This window comes from Netta rufina, assembly GCF_964035555.1.
Source record: "Netta rufina genome assembly, chromosome: 26".
Classification (NCBI taxonomy): domain Eukaryota; kingdom Metazoa; phylum Chordata; class Aves; order Anseriformes; family Anatidae; genus Netta; species Netta rufina.
The window spans coordinates 3,825,648-3,846,608 of record NC_140150.1 but is presented as its reverse complement, the minus strand read 5'-3'; the positions used below and the strand labels follow the sequence as shown (position 1 = coordinate 3,846,608).

Here is a 20,961-nt window from a genome sequence, read left to right as displayed (position 1 = left end):
GCGTTTGGGGTCCCCTCAGCCCTACGGGGCCGTGGCGGGCACCCAGGGTTGGGGCTGTGCCCGAAGGCATCGCAGCCTCCCAGCCAGGGCTGCAGAGGGCTCGGGGGGGAGCTGGCAGGGAAACAGCGAGGCAGCACCCCCAGGGGAGCTGCGGGCACCCTCCAGGGACCGAGCAGGGTCGCTGCCACCCCAAAAACTCTTCCCCCCGGGCTGTGCCCAGCCCCGCAGCTCCTCGCTGCTCCCCTGGGGAAGGGCCAGGGTAAATCACCCCGGAGATGCTTCGTGTCCTGCTTCGCTCCTTGCCCAGCCCGACCTCCATCCCCAGCGGGGTGCTCGGCCCCAGCACACCTCGAGGAACGGCCCCGCACTCCTCCTTCAGCCCCGCTGACCGGGGGGCACGAGCCCGTGCGACGCTCGGGTGTGACCTGCTGCTGCTCTGCCCAAATTCAGGGCACCGCGGCCACGAGAGAGATGCTGAAGCAGCACCAGGACTCGCCAACAGCCGCAACGTCCAGGAGCATTTTCTTTTCCCCCCCCCATATTCTAATAGCAACAGCTCGTGGGAGCCACCACGGCTACAGGAGGGAGACCCCAGAGCCTGCGGGTCCACGTTCGTACCTACCAGGACACCTGGATTGCCCCCCAAAGCCCACGGCTCCCCGGGGAGCCAGCTGGGGGGAGCAGGCAGCTCAGCCCCCACCTCGAGATCCTCAAAGTGATGTCTCCCAGAGGAGAAGCCAACACGGCAGAAGGCAGCTGCCCTGCTAGCTCTGGTCCCCGTGCCCAGGGCATTTTGGCTGGCCCAAGTTGTTTTGGGGCTGAAGAAAGAGGAATGAAGGGCGATGCAGCCCTGCGTGCCCGCAGAGATGGGACTTAAACAGCTTTGTGCCAAGGGGCAGCTCTGCCCCACCCAGGCCTTGAGGGGAAAAAGGGAGCTCTCTCTGCCTCGAGCTGCCAACCATCCGGGTGGAAAAACAAAAAAAACAACACCCTTTGGGGAAAAAAAAACAAATGGTGTAAAAAAAAAAATCACACATCTTAACCAATCCTCCTCCTTGCGCCTCTGCGGCAGGGCTGAGAGCACCAGGCAAGGAGCCAGGGGAGCTGGCAGGGAGGGATGGCAAAAGCCCCCGCGGGCAGAGGGAGGCGATGCTTGCTCACAGCAGGGGGATCTGCTGGGAAGCTGGCAGCACCCGGCACGGCCGGGAGAACCGAGGGGAACCTGAGCCCCAAGATTTGGGGGAGCTCAGAGACTGCAGCTGGCTCTTGAGAGCCCTGGCAGCCTCCTGGCACGGGGTGCAAGCCTTCCCCGGGCAGCTCAGGCTCTGCCCGAGCCCGATGAGAGCTTGCATGACCCTGAAGCAAGAGCCAGCCCTGCTGCAAGCCCCCCGAGCGGGGCAGGAAGGCGCTGGGTGCGCCACGATGCGGCCCCATGGGGCTGATCCCCAGCAGGCTCCAGCGCTGACCCGCTGCTGAGCGAGGTGCCTGCGGGCAGGGGGCTGCAGGACGCCCCCATCTGTGTAAGAAAAGCCCCCTGTACCTCCCCCTACCCCAAGCCATCCCAGCAGGCCAGGCCGTCCCGGTTTGCCAAAAACCAGGGCAGACCCCAAAAAGGCACAGGTGGTGGGAGAAGTCTAGCCCAGGAGGCGATGGCATCCTCCGAGCAGCAGCCGTCGCCTCTTTCCAGAGGGAGCCCCTGGAGAGAAAGAAAGAGAAAGAGAGAAAGAGAGAGAAGAAAGCCCCCCAAGGAGCCCCCGCCCCGCAGTACCTGCGTCTGTATCCTGTTGAGACCCCTGAACCACAGGATCTGCCCCCGCCGCAGCTCCATCTCCGCGTGGTCGATCTCATCCACGTCCTCGGGCAGCTCCTCCTCCGGGATCTCCTCCTTGGTGATGCCGTGGCCGGCTTCCTTCAGGAACTTCAGGTGGCTGGTCGGGACGGTGCAGATCAGCTGGGGGGGGGGGGAGAGCAGAGAGAGCAGGGCTCAGCCCGCGGGCCGGGGCAGCACGGAGCCCCCAGCCAGCAGCGTTCCCCCGGGGAGCAGCCCTGCAGCGAGCTGCCAGGACTCAGTGCGGAGATGCCAGCCCTGGAAGCACCCCCAGGGCATGCAGGGTGGGAACGAGGAGTCTTATCAGCATCCTCCTCCTCCTCGGTGTGGTTTTAGGATGGAGCATCATCTCCTGCCCCAGCGCTGAATAAATAAATGCTGGGGGGAAGCAGGGCGGTGAGGCAGAGAGAAAGGCCAGCAGGCTGGGCTGGGATCCCGTCCAGGCACGGAGGAACGGGGTGGATTGATTTTTTTTACAGAGGCTGGCTCTTACCTGGCCCCAGAGGAGCTCTCCCACTCCGATAAAAATACACCAGAACCACTGGCTCAGGGTGAGCCCAGAGCAGCTGAAGGGCTTCCCACCGAACTCCACAATGATGATCTGCGGCACAGGGGAGAACAAGTCACACGCTGCGAGCTCAGAGGGCTGCAACGCTCAGCCACGAGTAGGAAAGGTCCTCCAGAACCCCACAAATCCCCTTCCCGGGGATGAAAACTGGGGCAAGGACCTCGTATCTACGCTAGCAAAGACACCAGAGGTGTGCTGCCAGCCCTGGCACCTCCCGACACACTCTAGACCCTAGACGCCAGGTTGTGTCACCAAGAAGCTGCTGGAGAATAAGGGGATAGAAGGGGAATAAGGGGGCTACGGGGAGGGACAGCAGCACCCATGGGTCCTCCCAGCCCCTCCCAGCCTTCCCCTTTCCTTAAATCCGACCCCACGGCCTCACCTGGGCTGCAAAAGTCCCCAGCACCACCGTGCAGAAGATGGGGTTGCGATAGATGGCCTCGAAGACGTTCCTCTCCCCGTGGATCTTGCGCGCGTTGATCTCGTTGAAGAGCTGCATCATGACGAAGGTGTTGAAGACGATGGTGTAGTGCTCGGTGGGCGGCGAGTGGAGCGGGGCGTTGCGGCCGCTGTCGATGTCAAACAGCTTCTCCCCTAAGCAGGCGAGGGGTTTTTGGGGTGGGGGCGGGCAAGGAAAAGAAAATGAGATCCCGTTCCTTACCTCTGCTCGGCCTCAACAGAATTAGGATCCCAGTTCTCAGCGTAAATCCCCTATCATCACCCGTCTGCTTCCCAACCCATCAGCTCCGTGGTGGCCAACGTGGGGTCCCCAACACCACCACCGAGGGTGCGGTGGCTGCCCGCCCCTTTTATCCCCACCCCGGTTTGCTCGGGGTCTCGAAGCTCACCCACAAAAAGCAGCGTGAAAATGATGGTGAGCTGGTAGACGGCGTGCCCCAGGATGTTCTTCATCATGGTGCGGGAGATGAGCGGCTTGTTGCGGCCGTAGGGCTTGCGGAGCAGCAAGGACTCGGAGGGGGGCTCGGTGGCCAGGGCTAAGGAGGCAAAGGTGTCCATGATCAGGTTCACCCACAGCATCTGCACGGCCTTCAGGGGGGAGTCCTGCGGGGAGAGGAGGGAGAAACGTGTCACACCACCAAAACCTGCCCCGTTTTCGGGCCTTTTTGCTCCCCGTGCCCGGCCCGGCAGCCCCGTACCTGCGTGATGCAGGCGCCCGTGAAAGCCACGATGACGGCCACCACGTTGACGGTCAGCTGGAACTGCAGGAACTTGGAGATGCTGTCGTAGACGTTGCGGCCCCACATCACCGCCTTGACGATGCTGGTGAAGTTGTCGTCCGTCAGGATGATGTCCGAAGCCTCCTTGGCCACGTCGGTGCCTGCGATGCCCTTGAGGGCCGGGGAGGAAGCGGCAGGGATGAGGCACGGGGCCAGCTCTGTGCGCTCCATCTGCCCGGCTCCACAACGCTGCTTCTTCCCCAAAAACAGCCCCGAGAGAAGACCCCACCGCAGCCAGGAGCTGGTGCCAGCCCTGCCTTTTGCTCCCAGTCCTTGCTCCGTGCAGCAAACCGAGCGTGGAGGCTCCTGAGCAGCACAGCCTTCAGGGACAGGCACGGCTCAGCTCCAAACTGGGGCTCTGGGTCAGTGCAGCGTGTCACCCTGAGCTGTCAGTGCTCCTGACGGGTGACACTGCAGCAAAGCAGCAGCCCCACAGCCCCCCAAAAGTCACTGCAGTGTCTCAGCACAGTGAGATTTGCTCCGTAGGAGCTGGGCACGCTGCATTTCTTACTGCCCGTACAGGGAGGCGCTCGCTTGGCACTGCACACACCCAGTGGTGCCCTGCAAGGAGCCCTTTCCCTGACCTCGAGAAGCTTCCTGGAGGTTTGCAAAACCTGCCTGAGAGGGGAACCCCCGGCTTGTGCAGGGCAGGAGCTTCAAAGGGAAGCTGCACGGAGTCACAGCGAGCTCCAGGGCACTGCTGGACCTCCCAGCTCAGCACCCTGGGCAGGACCCTGGTGCTCCACAAGCACTGTGTCACCTTGAGTTTGCCACCATCCCCACAGCTGGGGCAGAGAAGCCAGGCTACTGGAGGATTGTTTTCCAGCAATTGTTCGCTAAAGTCCTACAAAGTTCCTGAGAGTTCAATCAAACCTCCCTAGAGGGTTTCTTCTTCTTTTCTAAGCTACCAAGGAAGATTTGGAAGAGTTTCATCACTCCCCAGGTAATTCGAGTGTTCAGAACAACCAAGCAGGACGTCAGTTTCTCTGCCCAGAAAGCAAAACCACCCCTGAAGCAGGGAGCACCCCGTGGCGATCCCACTGCAGTCCCTACCATGGCAAACCCAACGTCGGCTTTCTTCAGCGCTGGGCCATCGTTGGTCCCATCCCCGGTGACGGCCACGACCTGCCTCTGGTCACCAACAGTGCTGTCGATGATTCCTGCATGGGGGACAAGCAGAGTGAGGAAAGTCAGCTCCCAGAGCAGCCTCCAGCACTGGTTACGCTGCAAAATCACCCGGGCAGGGCAGACCGAGAGGCTTTGGGGAAGGGAGACGGCCACAGGGGGCTGCTGCGCACCCACCTTTGACAAGCGTGTGCTTATCCGTCGGGGAGGAGCGGGCCAGCACGCGCAGCTTGGGCCAGATCTTGTCCAGCTGCTCCTGTTCCACCTGCAGGGCACGGATGTGAGCAGGGCAGGGACCCCCAGACTCCCTTTTCTGCCCCACCAGAGAGCACCAACCCCAAAACCCCTCGCCTCGAGGCACCCCGCTTCCCCCGAGAGGCCCCCCGAGGAGCCCACCTCGCCCTTCTCGTTGCGGATGAGCCGGTTGAACTCCTTCCCCTCCAGGCACAAGAAGTCCTCCCCCGGCAGCAGGATGCCGCACTTGGTGGCGATGGCGCGGGCGGTGTTGATGTTGTCCCCCGTCACCATGCGGACGGTGATGCCCGCGCGCTGGCACTTCAGGATGGCATCGGGCACCTGGGGACGAGCACAGAAAGAGGGTGGGCGGGCAGGGCAGGGCCACGCAGCCCCTCTGCTGCTGTCCCCAAGTGTCCCCCCCTCCCCAAATGGATCCGGGCAGGGTCTCGGTGCAGCCATGAGCCATTTAACAGCTACCTGATGCTCAGCTGGGTGCTCAACCTGGGGACCAGCTGCCGAACCTAAAGCTGCCCCCCACGAAACCAGCTGAGCCGTTTATCCCTGGGGGTACGGAGAAGCCCCCAGGGACCAGAGCATCCCTCAGAGCAGCTCCCCGGGCAGGGTAACCTCATTGCTCTCTCCACATCATGCTGCGGAGCCGGGTGCCAAGGCACGGCCAAGACAATCCGTCAAAAACGGGGGCATTCCCCCCTCCCAAACAACCCCACACTGCTCCGGCAGCACGTTGCTGCCCTAATGGGTTTATCTATTACGGAGCGGTGGGGGAAGAGGATATTAGTGAGGAATTAGCAAATCGAATCACAGCCTCCAGAGCCGACGCAGACGGGGCATCTGTAATGCAATTCCCAGGCCCAGATACTTGAACATCTAATAAGGAAAGATGCAAGCAAGGCAGGAGCGCGGGGGCAAGCTCCGAAATGTAATCAAGAGGCAGGTAGCGGAGGGTTTATTGCATTAGGCCAGCTGCCTGCCCGGCACCCCCGTGGCAGATGGGGGCAGCGAGATGCAAGGAGGAGGGAGAAAAATTGGCTAGATCAGTCCTGCCCTCTCCAACACCCTCGTCACTCCTGCCTGGCATCAACATGGATTGCACATGGAAGGAGTCAGGCTTGTGCACAGACCCCTGCACCCGTACAGGAGCAGGGTTTGGGGGAAGCAGGATGCCACCAGGTCCTTCTGTTTGGGCGTGGGAGGGAAATGCCAGCACGCAGCATCCTGGGGCAATTCGGGGATGGACGTGCAGGAGATGCTTGTGCTTCCCTCTGGGCCTCACGATCCTGAGGGACAAGGAAAAGGGCTCCTGGCCCAGGAACGGGGCTGGGAGAAGGACAGTGATGGAGCTTTGGTACCTCTGGCCGCACAGGGTCCTCTATCCCGACCACGGCGATGCAGGTCAGCTCGGACAGGATCTCGTTCTCGCTGTCCCAGTCGGGCTCGGCGTCGGCGGGGAAGTCGCGGAAGGCCAGGCAGATGGTCCGCAGCCCGTGGCACGCCATGGGCTCGATCACCTTCTTCACCATCTCGTCCCGGTCCTTTGACTTGAACACCCGGGGGTCACCGTTCTTGTCCAGGATCCTGGTGCACCTACGTGGGACCAGGACAAGAGGGTGAAGGAGATGGGCAGTGGCACGCTGCCCTGCTCGGTGATCCCCCTCCCTGCCACCCATTGTCCCTGCCTGTAAAATGGGCGCATCCCCCAACCCAGGGCTGCCTACAGCTCTACCAAAACCACGCTACCAAGACTTCAAGACCCAACATTTCACCCACAGCACCTCCAGCTCAGCCCCTTCCTCCACGCTCCACAAGAGCTGGGACTTTTCACCCTCAACGCCCCCCCCCCCCCAAAAAGCTCCATGGCGCACTGGGAGCCCGAAGCCCCCTGGGGTTGGTGGGACTGGGAGAAGACCCGAAAAGCAAGGAAGGGCCGGTTACTTGCGGAGGATGATCTCGGAGGCTCCTTTGCTGTACATGCGGAAGCCGCCGTTGCCGTTCTTCAGCACCGTGCTCATGGATTTGCGCACCGAGTTGAAGGTGTAGACCTTGTAGAGCTTCTCCTCCGGCACCTCGTTGCGCACCGCCTGGTAATCCTGCTTCAGGTCCAGCACGAAACCCAGCAGGGCGCACTCCGTCTTGTTCCCCACTTGCCGGGGTAGCCCCCCTTCCTTCTCTGGGGGCTGGAGGGGAAAAAAGGGAAAGAAAACACAACGTCAAACCTGGGTACGGCAGGATGGGAGCTGTAGGGTTGGCCAACGGTGCTGGGAAGTCAAGGCTTCGGCTCTCCAACAGCCTGCTCACCAGGATCTTGGACGTGTAGGCAGAGTTGATGGCGACACCGTTGACGATGAGGTCCAGGATCTTGGGCAGGATGGCTTCGGGGTCGGGGATCTGGCGGTAGTGGGTGTCCCCCACGTAGGCCTGCACCACGGTCATGCGGTTCATGGTGAGCGTGCCCGTCTTGTCCGAGCAGATGGCGGTGGCGTTCCCCATGGTCTCGCACGCGTCGAGGTGTCTCACCAGGTTGTTGTCCTTCATCATTTTCTGCAGCAGGCAGCAGAGCCGGCGAGGTTAGAGCCAGAAGACCGAATTTCCCCCACAAAGCCCTCTACATCCCACCCCAGAGGTCTCACCTTCACGGAGTAGGCCAGGGAGATGGTGACGGCCAGCGGGAGCCCCTCAGGCACGGCCACCACCAACACGGTGACGCCGATGATGAAGAACTTGACGAAGTACTGGATGTAAATGGGGGTGCACTCCGCCAGCCAGGGCCGGCCCTGCACCCCGAAGGTGTCGATGACAAAGTACAGCACCAAGATGATGACCGTGATGGCCGACATGATCAGCCCTGGGGGAAAAAAGGGGCAGAGCAGGAGGTGAGGGGACACAGGGGAGGCAGGGGACGGCCCCTTCTCACCCCAAAATTTCCAGGGAGAGCTGCTCACCTGCCTTCCCGATCTGGACAGCCAGGCGCGTCAGCTTCCCTTGCAGCACAGACTTCTCCTTCTTGGGCACCTTCACCTTCTTCTTCTCCTTCTCCTCGTTTTCCACCCCTTCCTGGCTCTTCAGGGGTTGGATCTCTAAGGCCACACCATCCTGAGTTTTAGCTACAGCCCCAGGGCAAAATAAGACACCACGTGTGAGTAGGAGAGAGACCAGAAGACCTGCAGGACACCACTGAGAAAGATGGTGGTGGGAGAGAGAGAGAGAGAGAAAACCCAGAGCACAAAACCATTCCCTACGACACACACCATTCCCTACGACACACACATCCGAGCACATGGAAACCTCGTGGCCTGGGGCCCTGTCGCCTCCCTGTCGCTCAGTCTTTGCCATCTACCTCTCGCCCCAGCCCCACGGATGAAGGGTCCTTGGAGCTGATGGTGGCCGGGGGCCAGGCAGGATCATTTCTCATGGTTTTGCTGCACAAAACCCCTTGGCCAGGCCGTGGGCAGGAGGTCTCCAACCCCTCCACAGGCTGCTTTGTGCCCTGTAGCACGTTGGGCTGGCCCCATAGCAGCTCCCATGCACTGGCAGACCCTGTCCCAGCGGGGACAAGCTTGGGAAGTGGCTTCCCTCTGCTCTGAGCCCCTCTTCGGTGCCTTAACGCCTTTTTAATGCCCTTTGGGGGCTCAGCAGGAATCCTTTCACAGGGGAGCTGGAGGGGTGAGATGGAAGGGGACGGTTAGGCGGTCGGATGGAGTTTGAAGAGGAGTGAGCCAGCTCCCGTAACCCAGCCCTGAGCCATCCATCACGGTTTTAGGACACGTTTTTAGGACCCAAGACAGCTGTTACAGCTCGGCCCGACTCCCTGCCCTCATCCAGCTGAGGGTCTGGAGACCCAGGTCGGCTGGGAGTTGTGGAGCAGGATGGGGAGAGAAGAAGATGTCACCCCCTGCGAGGCTGCTGGGGCTGGGGGCGCAGCGGGGGCCCCCCAAGTATCCCAGGACCTGTCCCCTCGATGGTCGGAGACAGCCCCGAGCTGCCCCGTGTCTGCCACCTCCTTATGCCAGCCCCCGACACGGACAGAACAAGCACCCGGACACAGTCTGACGGGAAGGAGGGCAACTCAAACTGCTGAGAGGAGAGAGAGAGAGAGAGAGAGAAAGAAAGAGAAAGAGGTGGAGAGAGAGGTGCAGAAATGGGCTTCCTCCACAGCCTGCAAAGAACAGGGTGAGAAACACTGGCGAGAGACGCTCACGGAGTCGAGGCCATGGGAGGAGAGGGTGCAACCGTCCCGCGGGCCGGGTCCCAGGGGGTGGCTTATCCCGGGAGGATGCGATGCGCCCACCTCTCTCCCCCAGCCGTGCCCAACCACAAAGCCCGCAGCAGGGCAGCTCCTGGAGGGCATGAAGGTTCAGAGCCACCAGGTCACGCCAACGTGGACACGGATGCTCTGCCAATGATCCGGGCTGCTGGGAAGAGCCCTGTCCTTCCTGCATGAAGATTTTGGCCACGGGGAAGCCAGCCTGCATTGTCCCTGCTGCGCCCAGCGCCGCGAGGCCGTGCCAGAGCCACGGGACCGTTGCACCCTCTCCCAGGACAACGAGGCGAGAGTCCCGCCGGAGCAGCAAAGAGCACAGACTCATGAGAAGAAGGAAGGAAGGAAGGAAGGAGGAATGCTCGGTAGTTAGTGTGGTGCTGGTTCAAAGGATGGAGAGGCTGGTTACCTTTGTTGCGATTTTCGGGGGCTCCGGTTTTTTTACCTGTTCAAAGAGAGAAAGGGTGCAGGGCTGAGCACATGGAGCCGCAGCCGGTGAGGGGACAGGATGGGACGGGCCAGCCCCGCTCCGAGGGGCCGCACGCTGCTCCGGCAGCATCCGTGCAGGGGCTCAGCACCACTGCTGTCACCCTTGGGTGCCAAGTGCGGGACCCCAGCCAGCTCGCCTCGCTGGAGGCCATCCTGCACCCCAGCACGAGGAGGGTCTGGAGCTCCCCGGCTCCCCCAGCACCCCATCCCCATATGTCAAGCACCCCCTACAACTCCCACCAGCACCCCACGGGGTGCTGGGGTGTCTCAGGCCTTTGGGCAGAAGCCACAAGCAGAGTTTGATGGGTGCCCAGCACGTGCTGAGTGCTCCGGCCCCCCTGCTGCCACCAGATCCAACGGGGACGCACAGACTTGCCCCCCCACAATGGGCAGCACTACAAGGGGTGGAGCCCCCCATGTCTGTGGTGGGCACTGTCCCCGGATCAGGATCCCCGGTGTGCCTCCACAAAACCAGAAGCCCTGTGCTTCTGTAATTTATACAAGCAGAGCGTGATAAAGGGATTTACACACCACACCTGGTTTCTCCTCTCCCCCAGGTACCACAATGAAGCTCTCCCTTCCTCAATTTTACTCCCAAATCGAGGGCTGCAAGGCCCCAGCACGTGGCACGGAGCTGGGTTTGCTGTGGGGCTGAGTGCCAGAGCTTGGGGACAAGGAAAACCCCAAGCACCGTGCCCGGGTCCCAGGCAAGCTGCTGCTCAGCTCCGCCAGCAGCCGCTCCCCATGCTCCCACCTCCGGAGCTGGGCTGAACCTCAGCTTCCCCAGCCCGACTCACACCAACGCTGGCTTTGAAGCCTTTGTGGCTGAGGAGGGCTGGCACGGAGCAGCGAGACGTGAGAGCAGGAAAGCATTCGAGTCCCAGCATGATCGGGAACAGCTCAGCCTGCCCGGCTGCTCTCCTCTCCTCCACCCAGCAGGGCGCAAACCCCTCCTCGCCCTCTTCTTCCATCCCCTGTGCTTCCATCTCCTGCCCAGGGAGCTCAGCAGAGATCTTCAGCCAAGTTTCCAAGGCTCTGGACAGGCTGCTGACACCCTGCGGGCACTCACCTTCCCACCACAGGGTGGCAACAAGCACCGTGCCACTTTGGGGCAGTGCTAGCGGCCCCTTTCCCCGTGACCCCACAACCCTCCAACTGCAGGCTGCAGCTGGCAGGAGAAGAGAGCTGGAGCTGTGACCAAAAAGAGCTGGAGAGCCGAGGTCTGGGTGCATGAGGGGCTTTCCCCTCGCAGCACGTCCCACGCTGTCCCAACAGCTTGCCATACTGCCCGGGTCAGGCACGCTAAAGCCCAACCGCATCCCTTCGGTGGTTTGTTGGGCATTGGTGGATTCTCCCCAGGGGAGGGAGAAAGGCAATAGGAGGGAGGAAGTGGGTTCAGTAATCTCCTTACCTTTCTTCACCTTCTTCTCCTCATCTCCTTCTCCTGCCCCCAAGAGAGTGAAGATGATTCCCGTCTGGGAGTTGATCCCCACGGCGGTCACCACCATCCGCCCAGAGCCCTCCATCACGTGGGTACCTGGCACGCAGGGAGGCACAGTGAGGCAGGACACCAGCACGGGGCTCCATCACCCCCAAAACACCAGGACCAGGCAGAGGGCCCTTCCCACAAAGCCCCCACACCAGCCGGGGTTTTCTCCCTGGGGCATCTCCCCCCAGGGCTGCCGGCCCCAGCAGCAATGGGGCGCTTGGGACATGGGATCTGCCCAAATGGGGACACACTGGAAAGGTTCCCATGCCGTTCCCATGTCTCTCATGGTTGCCAAAGAGATGGTCAGGATCCTGTCCCGATCAATTCAGCAATTCACAGTGTGATGCCAACAGGTTTGGGACTTCGAACCATGCCAAAACCTCAGGCTTTTTGCTCTGGTGCCAACACGAGTTGGGTTTTCTGCCCAGAAGCCTCACCTGACAGCAGCATGGGGTCTTTATCGAGAGACTTCTTGACCTGGTCAGACTCCCCGGTCAGCGAGCTCTCATCTATTTTCAGGTCATTCCCTTGGATCAGGATCCCATCTGCTGGCAAGAGGTCACCTAGGAGAGGAGCAAAGACAGGGGTCGGTCCCAGCCCGGCCAGCCACAGCTCGCCCTGAGTCTCAGGAGGACTCGGTTGTCAGCAAAAGGACTCAAAATTCAGTCTCGGACCAAGCTCAGAGGTAGGAGAAGCAAAGGGAGGGTATTCAAGAGTGACATCTAATGGCTCTAAAATCTTCACACGCAAAGCATTCAAGTTTTGAGGTCTTTCAATTGCATGGTGCTTCCTCATATTTGATTTGATGGAATCAACACCACGCCTTCCCAAAGCCTCAATACACCAAACTGTTACACAAACATCCACCTGCAGAGGTGGGAAAAAGCTCTATGTGAAAATAAACACCACACAGGGAAAAAAAACCACAACTCATTCCTGACGGGAGCTGCAGGAACAAGTGAGCCAGGAGCAGGACCTCCTCTAGCCCGAGGGCTACAACATTTAGGTCTTCCCAAAGACACCTCGCTGGGGAGATGCTCACCAACAAGGACACGGTTGTGGGTTGTTTGGGGCCAGCAGATTGCTGAAACAAGTCCCTGATGTGGGCTGGCGAGAGGTGAGCAGAGCCCCGTCACCCAAACGGAGCATCTCCCATCGTCTGAGAGGAATGACCGCGCCGCCCGCGCCCCTCACTCACCGTATTTGATCTGCGCGATGTCTCCCACCACGATCTCGGCCACGGGGATCTGAATCACCTGCCCCTTGCGGATGACCGTGAACTTCTGCTCCTGCTCGATGCGGCTCTGGAGGCCCCGGAATTGCTTCTCCTTGCTCCAGTCGTTGAAGGCGGTCACCAGCACCACGATGATGACCGAGAACAAGATGGCCGCCCCTTCGATCCAGCCGGCCTGCGACTCGCCCTCGTCCTCCACGCCGCCCGACGACTGCCCGCACACTGCATTTTGGGGGAAAAAATAAAACCTTTTGTACAACAGGATGCTTGGTGGCTTCTGAGAAACACTCCCAGAGGACAACCGGGGTGCTCCCTGAGGTTCACGGGGGAAATGAAGGGACATTTCTCCTCAGACAGAGCGGGCAGGTGTTGGGATGGGTTGCCCAGGGAGGTGGGGGAGTCCCCGTCCCTGGGGGGGCTCAAGGAGAGGTTGGGGCTGGTGCTTGGGGACACGGCTCAGTGGGGACAGTGGTGGCAGGGCAGGGGGTGGTTGATCTTGGAGGGCTTCTCCAACCTTAATGATCCCAGGATCACTCACAAGGGGCATCATGGCTGGGAAGAGCACTGATTTGGGGGAGTTACCAAAGGACACCTTGTCCCAAAGCAAAGAAGCAGCCACATGGGATTTGGGAAGCCACCAGGCCATACAGACCCCTTACCCCATGAGCATCCCTTGGGGAACAGGGAGGAGCAGCACCACGGTGATGGCTCTGCCCAGACATCCACTAGTGCATGTCCCCTGACACAGGTGGGACGACACCAAGGGCCCCAAGGACAGGGAGAAGCCACCATCGAAGGGGACAGCAGGAGCAGCACGGCTCCAAGGCACCACCAGGAAGGGGGGGGGACGGACCCAGAAGGAGGGGATTTCATCCCAAAACCCATTGGGGACTCACGTTCATTGTCACCGCCCGGGGGGTGGTAGAAGGACAGGCCCAGGGAGATTATGGCTGCTATTTCCAAGATAATCAGCGTGACGTCCTGCAGCGCCTCCCACACTAACTGCAGGAACGTCTTGGCCTTCTTGGGGGGAATGAAGTTCTGACCGAACACCTGCCTCCTCTTCTCCAGGTCGGTCGGGTTCCCGGACAGACCTGGGGATGGGACGGCAAGAAATGAAACCGAGCCACAGCGCTGCCTCCACGTCCCCACCAAACGGCTCCAGTGCTGCAGAGGGGCGCAGAGCCCAGATTTTGCTCCTGCCACCCCTCACGGCGAGGGACACGAGGGACACCCGGGGCAGGCGCGGAGCCGCCGCTCCCCGGTGCCGCAGTTAATGCCAGTTGGCGCTGGCCGGCTTGTTTACACGCTGCAGCAAATTAACCGTAAATCTGGCACCGCCAGCGGCGCTCGGAGCTGTCAGAGCCACCTGATGCCTCTCTGCTGCCAGCTCAGGGAAGGGGAAGTGGTGGGGAGCAACGCAGGAACGTCTCCGACCCCCCCAGAGGACACCGAGACCCCCAGCGGATGGGGGACGGTGCGACCCGGGGGCTGCTCCTGCTTTGGGATGGGTGGTGGGAGCTAGGGATGGAATAGGACAGCCCGGATCTCTTGGGGGAATCGGGTTTTGGGGGGGCTGAACCCCTTCCTGTGGGTTGCAGGGGGTGTGGGAGCGCAGCAGCCTCCCAGCACGCGGCAATGGGGCGAGCACTCGGCCCCGCTGCCTCCCCGTGCACCAAAGAGCTGCAGTGGGGGGGGGACGAGGCGAGAGCAGCCCCCGCAGCCCAGCACCACCTTAATGCAGCCCCGCGCCAAGCCCCTGCGTTTTCCACCTTAAGAGCAGCCCGGGGCTGCTGCCAGCTCCCGAAATGCACCGGGCAGGGGCTGTAACGCCCGGCCCTGGGGCACCCATGGGTGCCTGGAGCAGCCTGGCAGCGCCACGGCCCCACCCCGGGGGCCACTTCCCCATAGGGCAGCCCGGCTGGAGGCAGCAGCAGGATGCGCCCCGCTTTCCCCCGCCCTGACGAACCCCGCAGAGCAGCCCGTGCATCCCCACCCAGCCCTAATCCCGGGATCTCCCGGCCCCCGTGGCCTCCCCGAGATGGAAAATCTCGCTCAGCATCGCTCAGCCTGACTCACGCCGGCGTCACGGCACGGGATGCCACCGAGGGCGCACACGTGGCTCCTCCAAACCCACCTGGGAGCACCCCCAGGATCTATCCCCCCCTCTCTAATTACCCCCGCTCTCACGGGGTGATGAGGGTGGGGTGGGTTTTAGTTTATCTGGATGGGTTGCAGAGGGCAAGAGGCCAGCAGCTGACTGCTCCTCGCTGGGGCCACAGCGGGGTCTAGATGGGACTCCGTAGGGGGGCAGCAGGTGAAGAATCTGGGGTGGAGGCCACAAAGTACAGCAGGAGGACAGCCGTACTTCTCCAGCCTAAAACAGGGACCCCAGGGTGAACCTCCCCGCCTGGCCTCCACCTCTCCACAGAGGCTTCTCCTACGACCCCCCCACCACTCACCCATTTCCCTCTTTTTTAGGATCTAGATCTTTGGTTAGGGGAGACGCCGGAGAGCCCCCTGCCAAAATCACTTGTGCAAGGGGAGATCTCACCCTATGACGTGGAAGCCCCCAGGTTGCACATCCTGCCCTAAAACCTGGCCAGGGCGTCCCACCCGGTCATTATTGGGGCTGGGGACAGTGCCAGGCTCACATTTCCCTTCTTTTGGGGTTTCCCTCGCCAGGCACCATCACACCCCACATCAGGCTCCTTGTGGAGCACGGAGAGGCAAACCCAGCACGGCAGGAGCCGAGCAGTGCTTTGGGCTTTCACTTTTCCTAATAATAGCTGAGCTCATAGGAAATAACCTCTCTCTGCTCTCTGGGCTCAGTAGGACGGGGTTTGGGATTTGGGTCACCTCCAAATCAACAGCTGTATGCAGAGCAGGGGCTCAGGCCTGAATTGATCCCAAATCGGGACCAAACGGTGTCCCTTCAGTACTTGAGCTCCCAGATCAGGGCAGGTTTGGGTTTGCTTCCCTCCCCGCCCCGCTCCCCTCCCGCCCCCAAAAGCGCGCTCACCTTTTGGCACGGCCAAGCGCATTGTTTTGCGGTCAGGACTTGGTATTTCCACCGGGACTCCCCCCCCTTCTCTAATGACATCCCGGGATTGTCTCCCCTTCCCGGTCCCGCTCACAGCTGGGAAACGCGCTAACCCCAGCGACAACGGGGCCGAGGGGCAGCCACGTCCCCATCCCACGTCCCCATCCCGGTGCTGGGAACAAGGGGTTTCTCCCCCCGTGCCCCTTTTAGCACCACGGAGGGGACGCATCGCTGTGCAGAGACACCCAACACCGCCCCGTGCTGAGAGTCACAGCACCCGGCCCTACTTGCTTATGGGGGGCCCCCAAAAATGTCACCCCTGCAAACGGGGAGGAGAGGTGACGTCCTTCCAGCCAAGCCCCCCAAAACATCAGCCAGCACCCCAAAAAGAGAGCACCAAACCAGCCACCGCTCAACCCTCCGATGCTCAGCAGGACCCAAACCCAGGCTTCCAGCTCACATTGAAGAAACCCTAAAACTACGGGGCCGTGGGCACCTCCCCGTCCCCATCAGCGCTTTGGGGATGTTCTGCCTGTCCTTTGGCCAGGATGCCCGCACCACACGCAAAATCCCCACACCACCAGGTGCCGTCCAACCTTCACACCCCCTTCCCCCACATCCCATGCGAATTATCCAACAGGGGAGAGGCTGGGGCAGCAGCAGGGCTGGGAGATGAGCCCTGTACCCCCTCACACCCCACCAGCCCCCCTATTTCCACCCAGAGGCACGGAACCACATCCCCAGGACCCACAGAGGACACCCAGCACGACGGAACCATGCTTTGAGCTCCACCACGAGCGACTGGAACCCGACAGCTCCAGCCACGAGCTCCCAAAAACGTCCCAGCTCCCCGCTTACCTTCGACAGGCGACGTCTTCAGCCTCTTGCAGACGTTGTGCACGCCGCCATAGGAGTCGTTGAGCCGGGCGACCGCCTCGGCGCTCCGCAGCTCCATGAGGTTCCTGAGCTCCCCCACGGAGCACCCGAAATCCCCCTCATGGTTGCCTTCGGTGAAGGAGTTCCCGGGGTGGTGATCGGCCACGTTGTTCGTCATCTCGCCCCGGCCGGGCAGCGGCGCCGAGGGGCGCCGGGACGCAAGGGCCAGCCACGAGGCTGTGGATTTTTGGGGAGGGAGCTGGGGACGGCCCGGCGGGGGTCCCTGGGGGGCTGCCCGGGTGCAGCGGTGCCTCTAGCCGAGCCCTTCTCCTCCGGATGCAGGTGTAAACAGGATGCGCATGTTACCGCGGAGGCAACCTTAGCAACGCCCGGCGTGCATCTCCCGCGGCAGGAGGAAGGCTCCCTGGATACCACAGCAACTGGAGCTGGGGGAAAAAAAAATAATAAATAAATAAATAAAAAAAAAAGGATGGGAAGAGGAGGAGGGCGTCATCGGGGGGGGTCCGCAGCCGGACGCACGCAGCCCCCGCGGGATGGGTACGGGGAGGAAGAGGAGGCGGCGTGGTTGGGAGGCGCGCGGCGGCACCGCGGGCTCACCCGGCTCTGCTAAAGAAAAAAGCAAAAAAAAAACCAAAACAAAACAAAAAACAAAACCACATAGCTCTGCCCCAAAACCCTAAGGTTTGGCTTTTTTGGAGCAAAGAATAAATAAATAAATAAATAAAATGGTGAAAGCTGAGCTCGGCCCAGCCCGTAGGGCAGGAAGGGCGGCCAGGTGGTTCTCCGCTCAGCCCACAGCTGGCCGGCCCCGAAAATGCTCCCATTGAGCTGGGGTTAAAAATACAGCTCGGCAGTGGAAAACAGCTGCTTCCGCCCCGCCGGCCCGGGGAGGCAGCGCCTGGTAACGGCGCTGGCAACAGGTAAGCAAAAAAGCATCCCGAGGCAGCCGACAGAAGGGGGCTCGCGGCACCCAGCAGGCTTCTGAGCGCCGAGAGATCCGTCAGGGAACTGCTAAACCCCACGGGTTGCTCCGAAATAAAGGGTTTTTTTGCGTTAATGGCACCTGCTCGGCTCTCCCTCTGTGATCTGCTCGAGCTCTCGCAGCACAGCCTGCGAGGAGCCGGATCCCCCAAAGCCTCCAAACGCTGCCAGCCCCACTGCAAGGGTGGGAGAACCCCCCAAAAAAATCTATAGGATCAGGCAGAGATGTGAGCATCCCCCTTCCCCAGGGCGTAGGGTCCCATGGCAGCGCCAGGAGCAGGAGGGAGCAGTGCTGGTGGCCACTGGGGACACGGAGGGACACGGAGGGATTGAAGGACTGGGGAGTTGAGGACTCCCTGTGCCAAAGGCACCACGCACCAGCCGGAGGTGGAAATGGGATGGGGACGCTGCCGTCCCCATACGGAGCCTTGCCTCTGCCCCCTGACCCCACAAAGCAGGGAGCGAGCTGGAGCAGCAGCATCCTTGACGGCGGATGCAATTAAGCAGGCTCCCGCTGATCAACAGGAAAAAAAAAAAGATAATTCCCCCCCACCTCGGCGCGCTGATTTTCCCCCTCTTTCACCATCACTGATGTCTTCTGAAGGGAGCCGAGAGGCGAAGAGAAAGGTGGCTAATTAATACGGTGACGGCCTAGCCCGTAATTAGCCCTGAAAGAGCCACGGGGCACCCATCGTTACCTGCCTGGGGGGGCGGCGAGCTCCTGCCCGCTGCAGCCCCAGCCCCAAGACTCGCTCTGGTGACCAAGGAGAACGCAGGGACCTGGCGGGGGGGGGCTCTTTGAGCACCCCCTGGTCCCAGCTTGGGGACAGAGCACGGTCCCATGTCCCAGACCCGTTCCTGGCCCATTTCTGCCCCATCCTGCTGGCACGGGACAGGCTCCTGCGCTCCTTGGCTGGGCAGGCTCGGTCCCTGGCAAGCGGAGAGCTGCGCTGAAGCCTCGCTAAGACCTAACACTAATGAGTGCCTAACGACTCCCGCAGCATTCAGCAGCCTGTCCTAGCTCAGGAATTAGTTTCCCGAGCCTCCAGGCACCGCGGAGGGAGACGGGGGGCTCTCCGAAGGCCCCCGTGGGGACAGCGAGGGAGGCAGAGGTTACGGGGCTCTGTGCACCCTGCAGAGCGACTACCACAACCAGGGACACAAGCAGGGAGCCCGAAGGAGCAGCCAGCAGCCGTGTCACCTCCTGCTGTCCCCACGCAGACAAGGACCTCGGCGGTGGCAGCGGGGAAGGACGCGGCTCCCGGCGCGCGGCGGCACACGGGGAGGACGGGGCAGGGAGCGGAGGGAGCAGGCGGGGAGGAGGCAGCGGCTGCCAGGGAGCCGTGAAGCCGATGCAGTGCTGCAGACGAACCTGCCCGGAATAATAAAACGGCTGCATTACACCTCCGGCCCGGCCTGCCTGCGCCGGGGCCAGCACGGCCTTGGGTGCGCGCCGGCGTGACCGTCCCGCGCCGCGGTGGCCACCGGTGTGAGCAGAGGAGCCCTCCTGGCCCTAAATACGGGGGGAGAAGGGAAGCAGGCTGCTGAGAGAGGGACAAGGATGTAGGGTTTGGATCCCGTCCCGCAGGCACCGGTGGTGTGAGCAGCCTAGGCGGTGCTCCCAGCCCCCTAAAAATCACACGGCGCATCCGCGGCGACGCTGCTCGCGTGCTGGGGGCTCGCGGCTTCCCTCCCCGGGGAGAAAAAGCCAAGCTGGAGGGAAAATCAGCCGGGCACGTCCTGCGTGACACCTCCAAAGCAAGCCCCGAGAGGGCTCGCTGCGACGCCTGCTCGGGCAGCCGTCGCAGGGCCGACGGAGAGCAGCACGCACATGGGGATGCGCCTGCAAACCCGCTCGGGAGCCCCAATTCCCCAGAACGAGCCCTGGGGTTGCCGCGCCACGGGATGCCACCGCGGGTTCCCAGCTCTCCTGGGACTCCACCGCGTCCCCGCGCTGCAGATTGAGGCGAATCCTCCCTGTTTTGGAGCAGGCAGACAGCGAGCCCAGCGCCGTGCACCTGGCAGCCGACCCGACCAAGCTCAGCTGTTGGTTTTTCTTTCTTTCTTTATTTTTTTTTTTAGTTAAACCCACAAATAACGGGGAAATCAGCGCCCCCGGCTCAGCACCCTCCCGCTCTCCTCCACGTTTTGATCCAGAAAACCCCAAACATCTCTCCTCCATGGGGAAGAAAACCAAACCCCTTTGCCTCCCCACCCACCCGGGGGTGAGCAGAGCCACAAATCCCAGCTCGGCCGGGCAGGATGAGGCCCCCGAGCAAACCTCAGCCCCTTTGATGGGGTTCCTGCCCCCCACCCCAAGCACCTGCCCTGCTGCCCCGGCCCCGAGCCGTGCCATGGGGGCCGTCTCCTCCCCAGCTTTCGGCTGCTGGAGGTTGCCATGGCAAAGCCAATGGAAAACTGTGCCAGGGATGCTGCTTACGGTGCCAAATGGGGAGAAAAAAAGGAAAAAAAATATGATATTTTTTAAAAAAAAGCATCCAGGAACTGCTCTCCCCAGCTCTGCTCCCACCACGCACGGACCCCGTTGAGCCAAGGAGCTGCTGGAGAGGAGAAAAGTCGGTGGGAGAGGGGTGAGGGGTGGGCTCTGCCGGGCTGCAGCCCCTCGTGGTGGGGATGGAGCAGGAGCAGGAGCTCGGGGAGCGCGCTGGGAGCCCCGCACACGGGGACAGACAACGGGGACACTCAGCAGGCAGCTCCGTGCGACGCACCCTGCCTGCCTCCAACAGATCCAAAAGCTCGGGGCTGGAGCTCTTGGCCAGCATAGGGGGGGGCTCGGGGAGGGCACAACGCCCCCCAACCCCGCCTGACTCCCACCGTGGGGCCCCCCTGGCCAAATCGCCGTGCCCTGGGCAAGCAGCAGCCCCCCGGGCATTTCTCTGCCCCCCCCAAAAAACGCTTGGAGCAGCCCCGCAGCCCCGTGCCCACCCCACACCGTCCCCATTTCCCCTCCCCAAGAAGGAAGCGGGGGGCCGGGGGAGCCCCAGGGCAGGGGCGCGGGGCCCCTCCCCGCACACTCACCAAATCGCAATGTGCAGATGGCAGCGGCACGGCTCGGCTCGGCTCCTCGTTCCCAGCAACACCCATGGGGAGCCTTCCCCTCGCCCAGCGCCGCGCTTAACCCCTCCGGCACCGGCAGCACCGGACACCCACGAGGAAACCGGAGCGGCTCCGGGCTCGATCTTGCCCCCGGTGCATTCCCTCCTCTCGGGGGGAGAGGCTCCTAAATCGCCGAGCTGGCTCGTGGCTGCAAACGGCACGCTCCGGGGGCACGGGGCACGGATCCCAAAGGGGCTGGCGCAGCCCCCGGAGGATTTGCACCCTCTCGGGACCGAGGGATTCAGCCCAGGGTCAGGGCTCCCAGCAGGCAGCCAAGGTCACGGCGTGGGAAGCTGAGCCCTCCGCCCTGATGCCACAGAGAGAGGCCACACGCCGTGCGATGGGGTTAGAGAAGAGGATGAAAAAAACCCCAAAAACACCCCTGGGCAGAGCCCGCCAGGCTCGCACTCACCCATCACCCGGGCAGCTCCATCGCTGC

At 62.1% G+C, this 20,961-nt stretch overlaps 1 protein-coding gene across 6 annotated transcripts in view; it reads right to left on the bottom strand.

Annotated features, from left to right (window-relative positions):
• The window catches only part of ATP2B4 (ATPase plasma membrane Ca2+ transporting 4), a 42,903-nt gene that overhangs the window by 8,325 nt on the left and 13,617 nt on the right, over positions 1–20,961 (bottom strand). For 3 of the 6 annotated variants that reach the window (XM_084302027.1, XM_084302022.1, XM_084302024.1), the window contains exons 2-20: positions 16,386–16,849; positions 13,381–13,578; positions 12,449–12,706; positions 11,688–11,813; positions 11,173–11,298; positions 9,682–9,717; positions 7,957–8,118; positions 7,645–7,859; positions 7,313–7,555; positions 6,950–7,191; positions 6,367–6,601; positions 5,156–5,335; positions 4,937–5,024; positions 4,688–4,794; positions 3,554–3,745; positions 3,245–3,458; positions 2,779–2,990; positions 2,322–2,429; positions 1,769–1,951 (exon numbers count right to left, since the gene is read on the bottom strand). In XM_084302027.1, the coding sequence (XP_084158153.1) occupies positions 1,769–1,951; positions 2,322–2,429; positions 2,779–2,990; positions 3,245–3,458; positions 3,554–3,745; positions 4,688–4,794; positions 4,937–5,024; positions 5,156–5,335; positions 6,367–6,601; positions 6,950–7,191; positions 7,313–7,555; positions 7,645–7,859; positions 7,957–8,118; positions 9,682–9,717; positions 11,173–11,298; positions 11,688–11,813; positions 12,449–12,706; positions 13,381–13,578; positions 16,386–16,581 (3,321 nt within the window). In that variant the 5' untranslated portion in view covers positions 16,582–16,849. The remainder of the gene's footprint in view (positions 1–1,768; positions 1,952–2,321; positions 2,430–2,778; positions 2,991–3,244; positions 3,459–3,553; positions 3,746–4,687; positions 4,795–4,936; positions 5,025–5,155; positions 5,336–6,366; positions 6,602–6,949; positions 7,192–7,312; positions 7,556–7,644; positions 7,860–7,956; positions 8,119–9,681; positions 9,718–11,172; positions 11,299–11,687; positions 11,814–12,448; positions 12,707–13,380; positions 13,579–16,385; positions 16,850–20,961) is intronic. The other 3 variants (XM_084302023.1, XM_084302025.1, XM_084302026.1) reach the window with 2 other exon arrangements.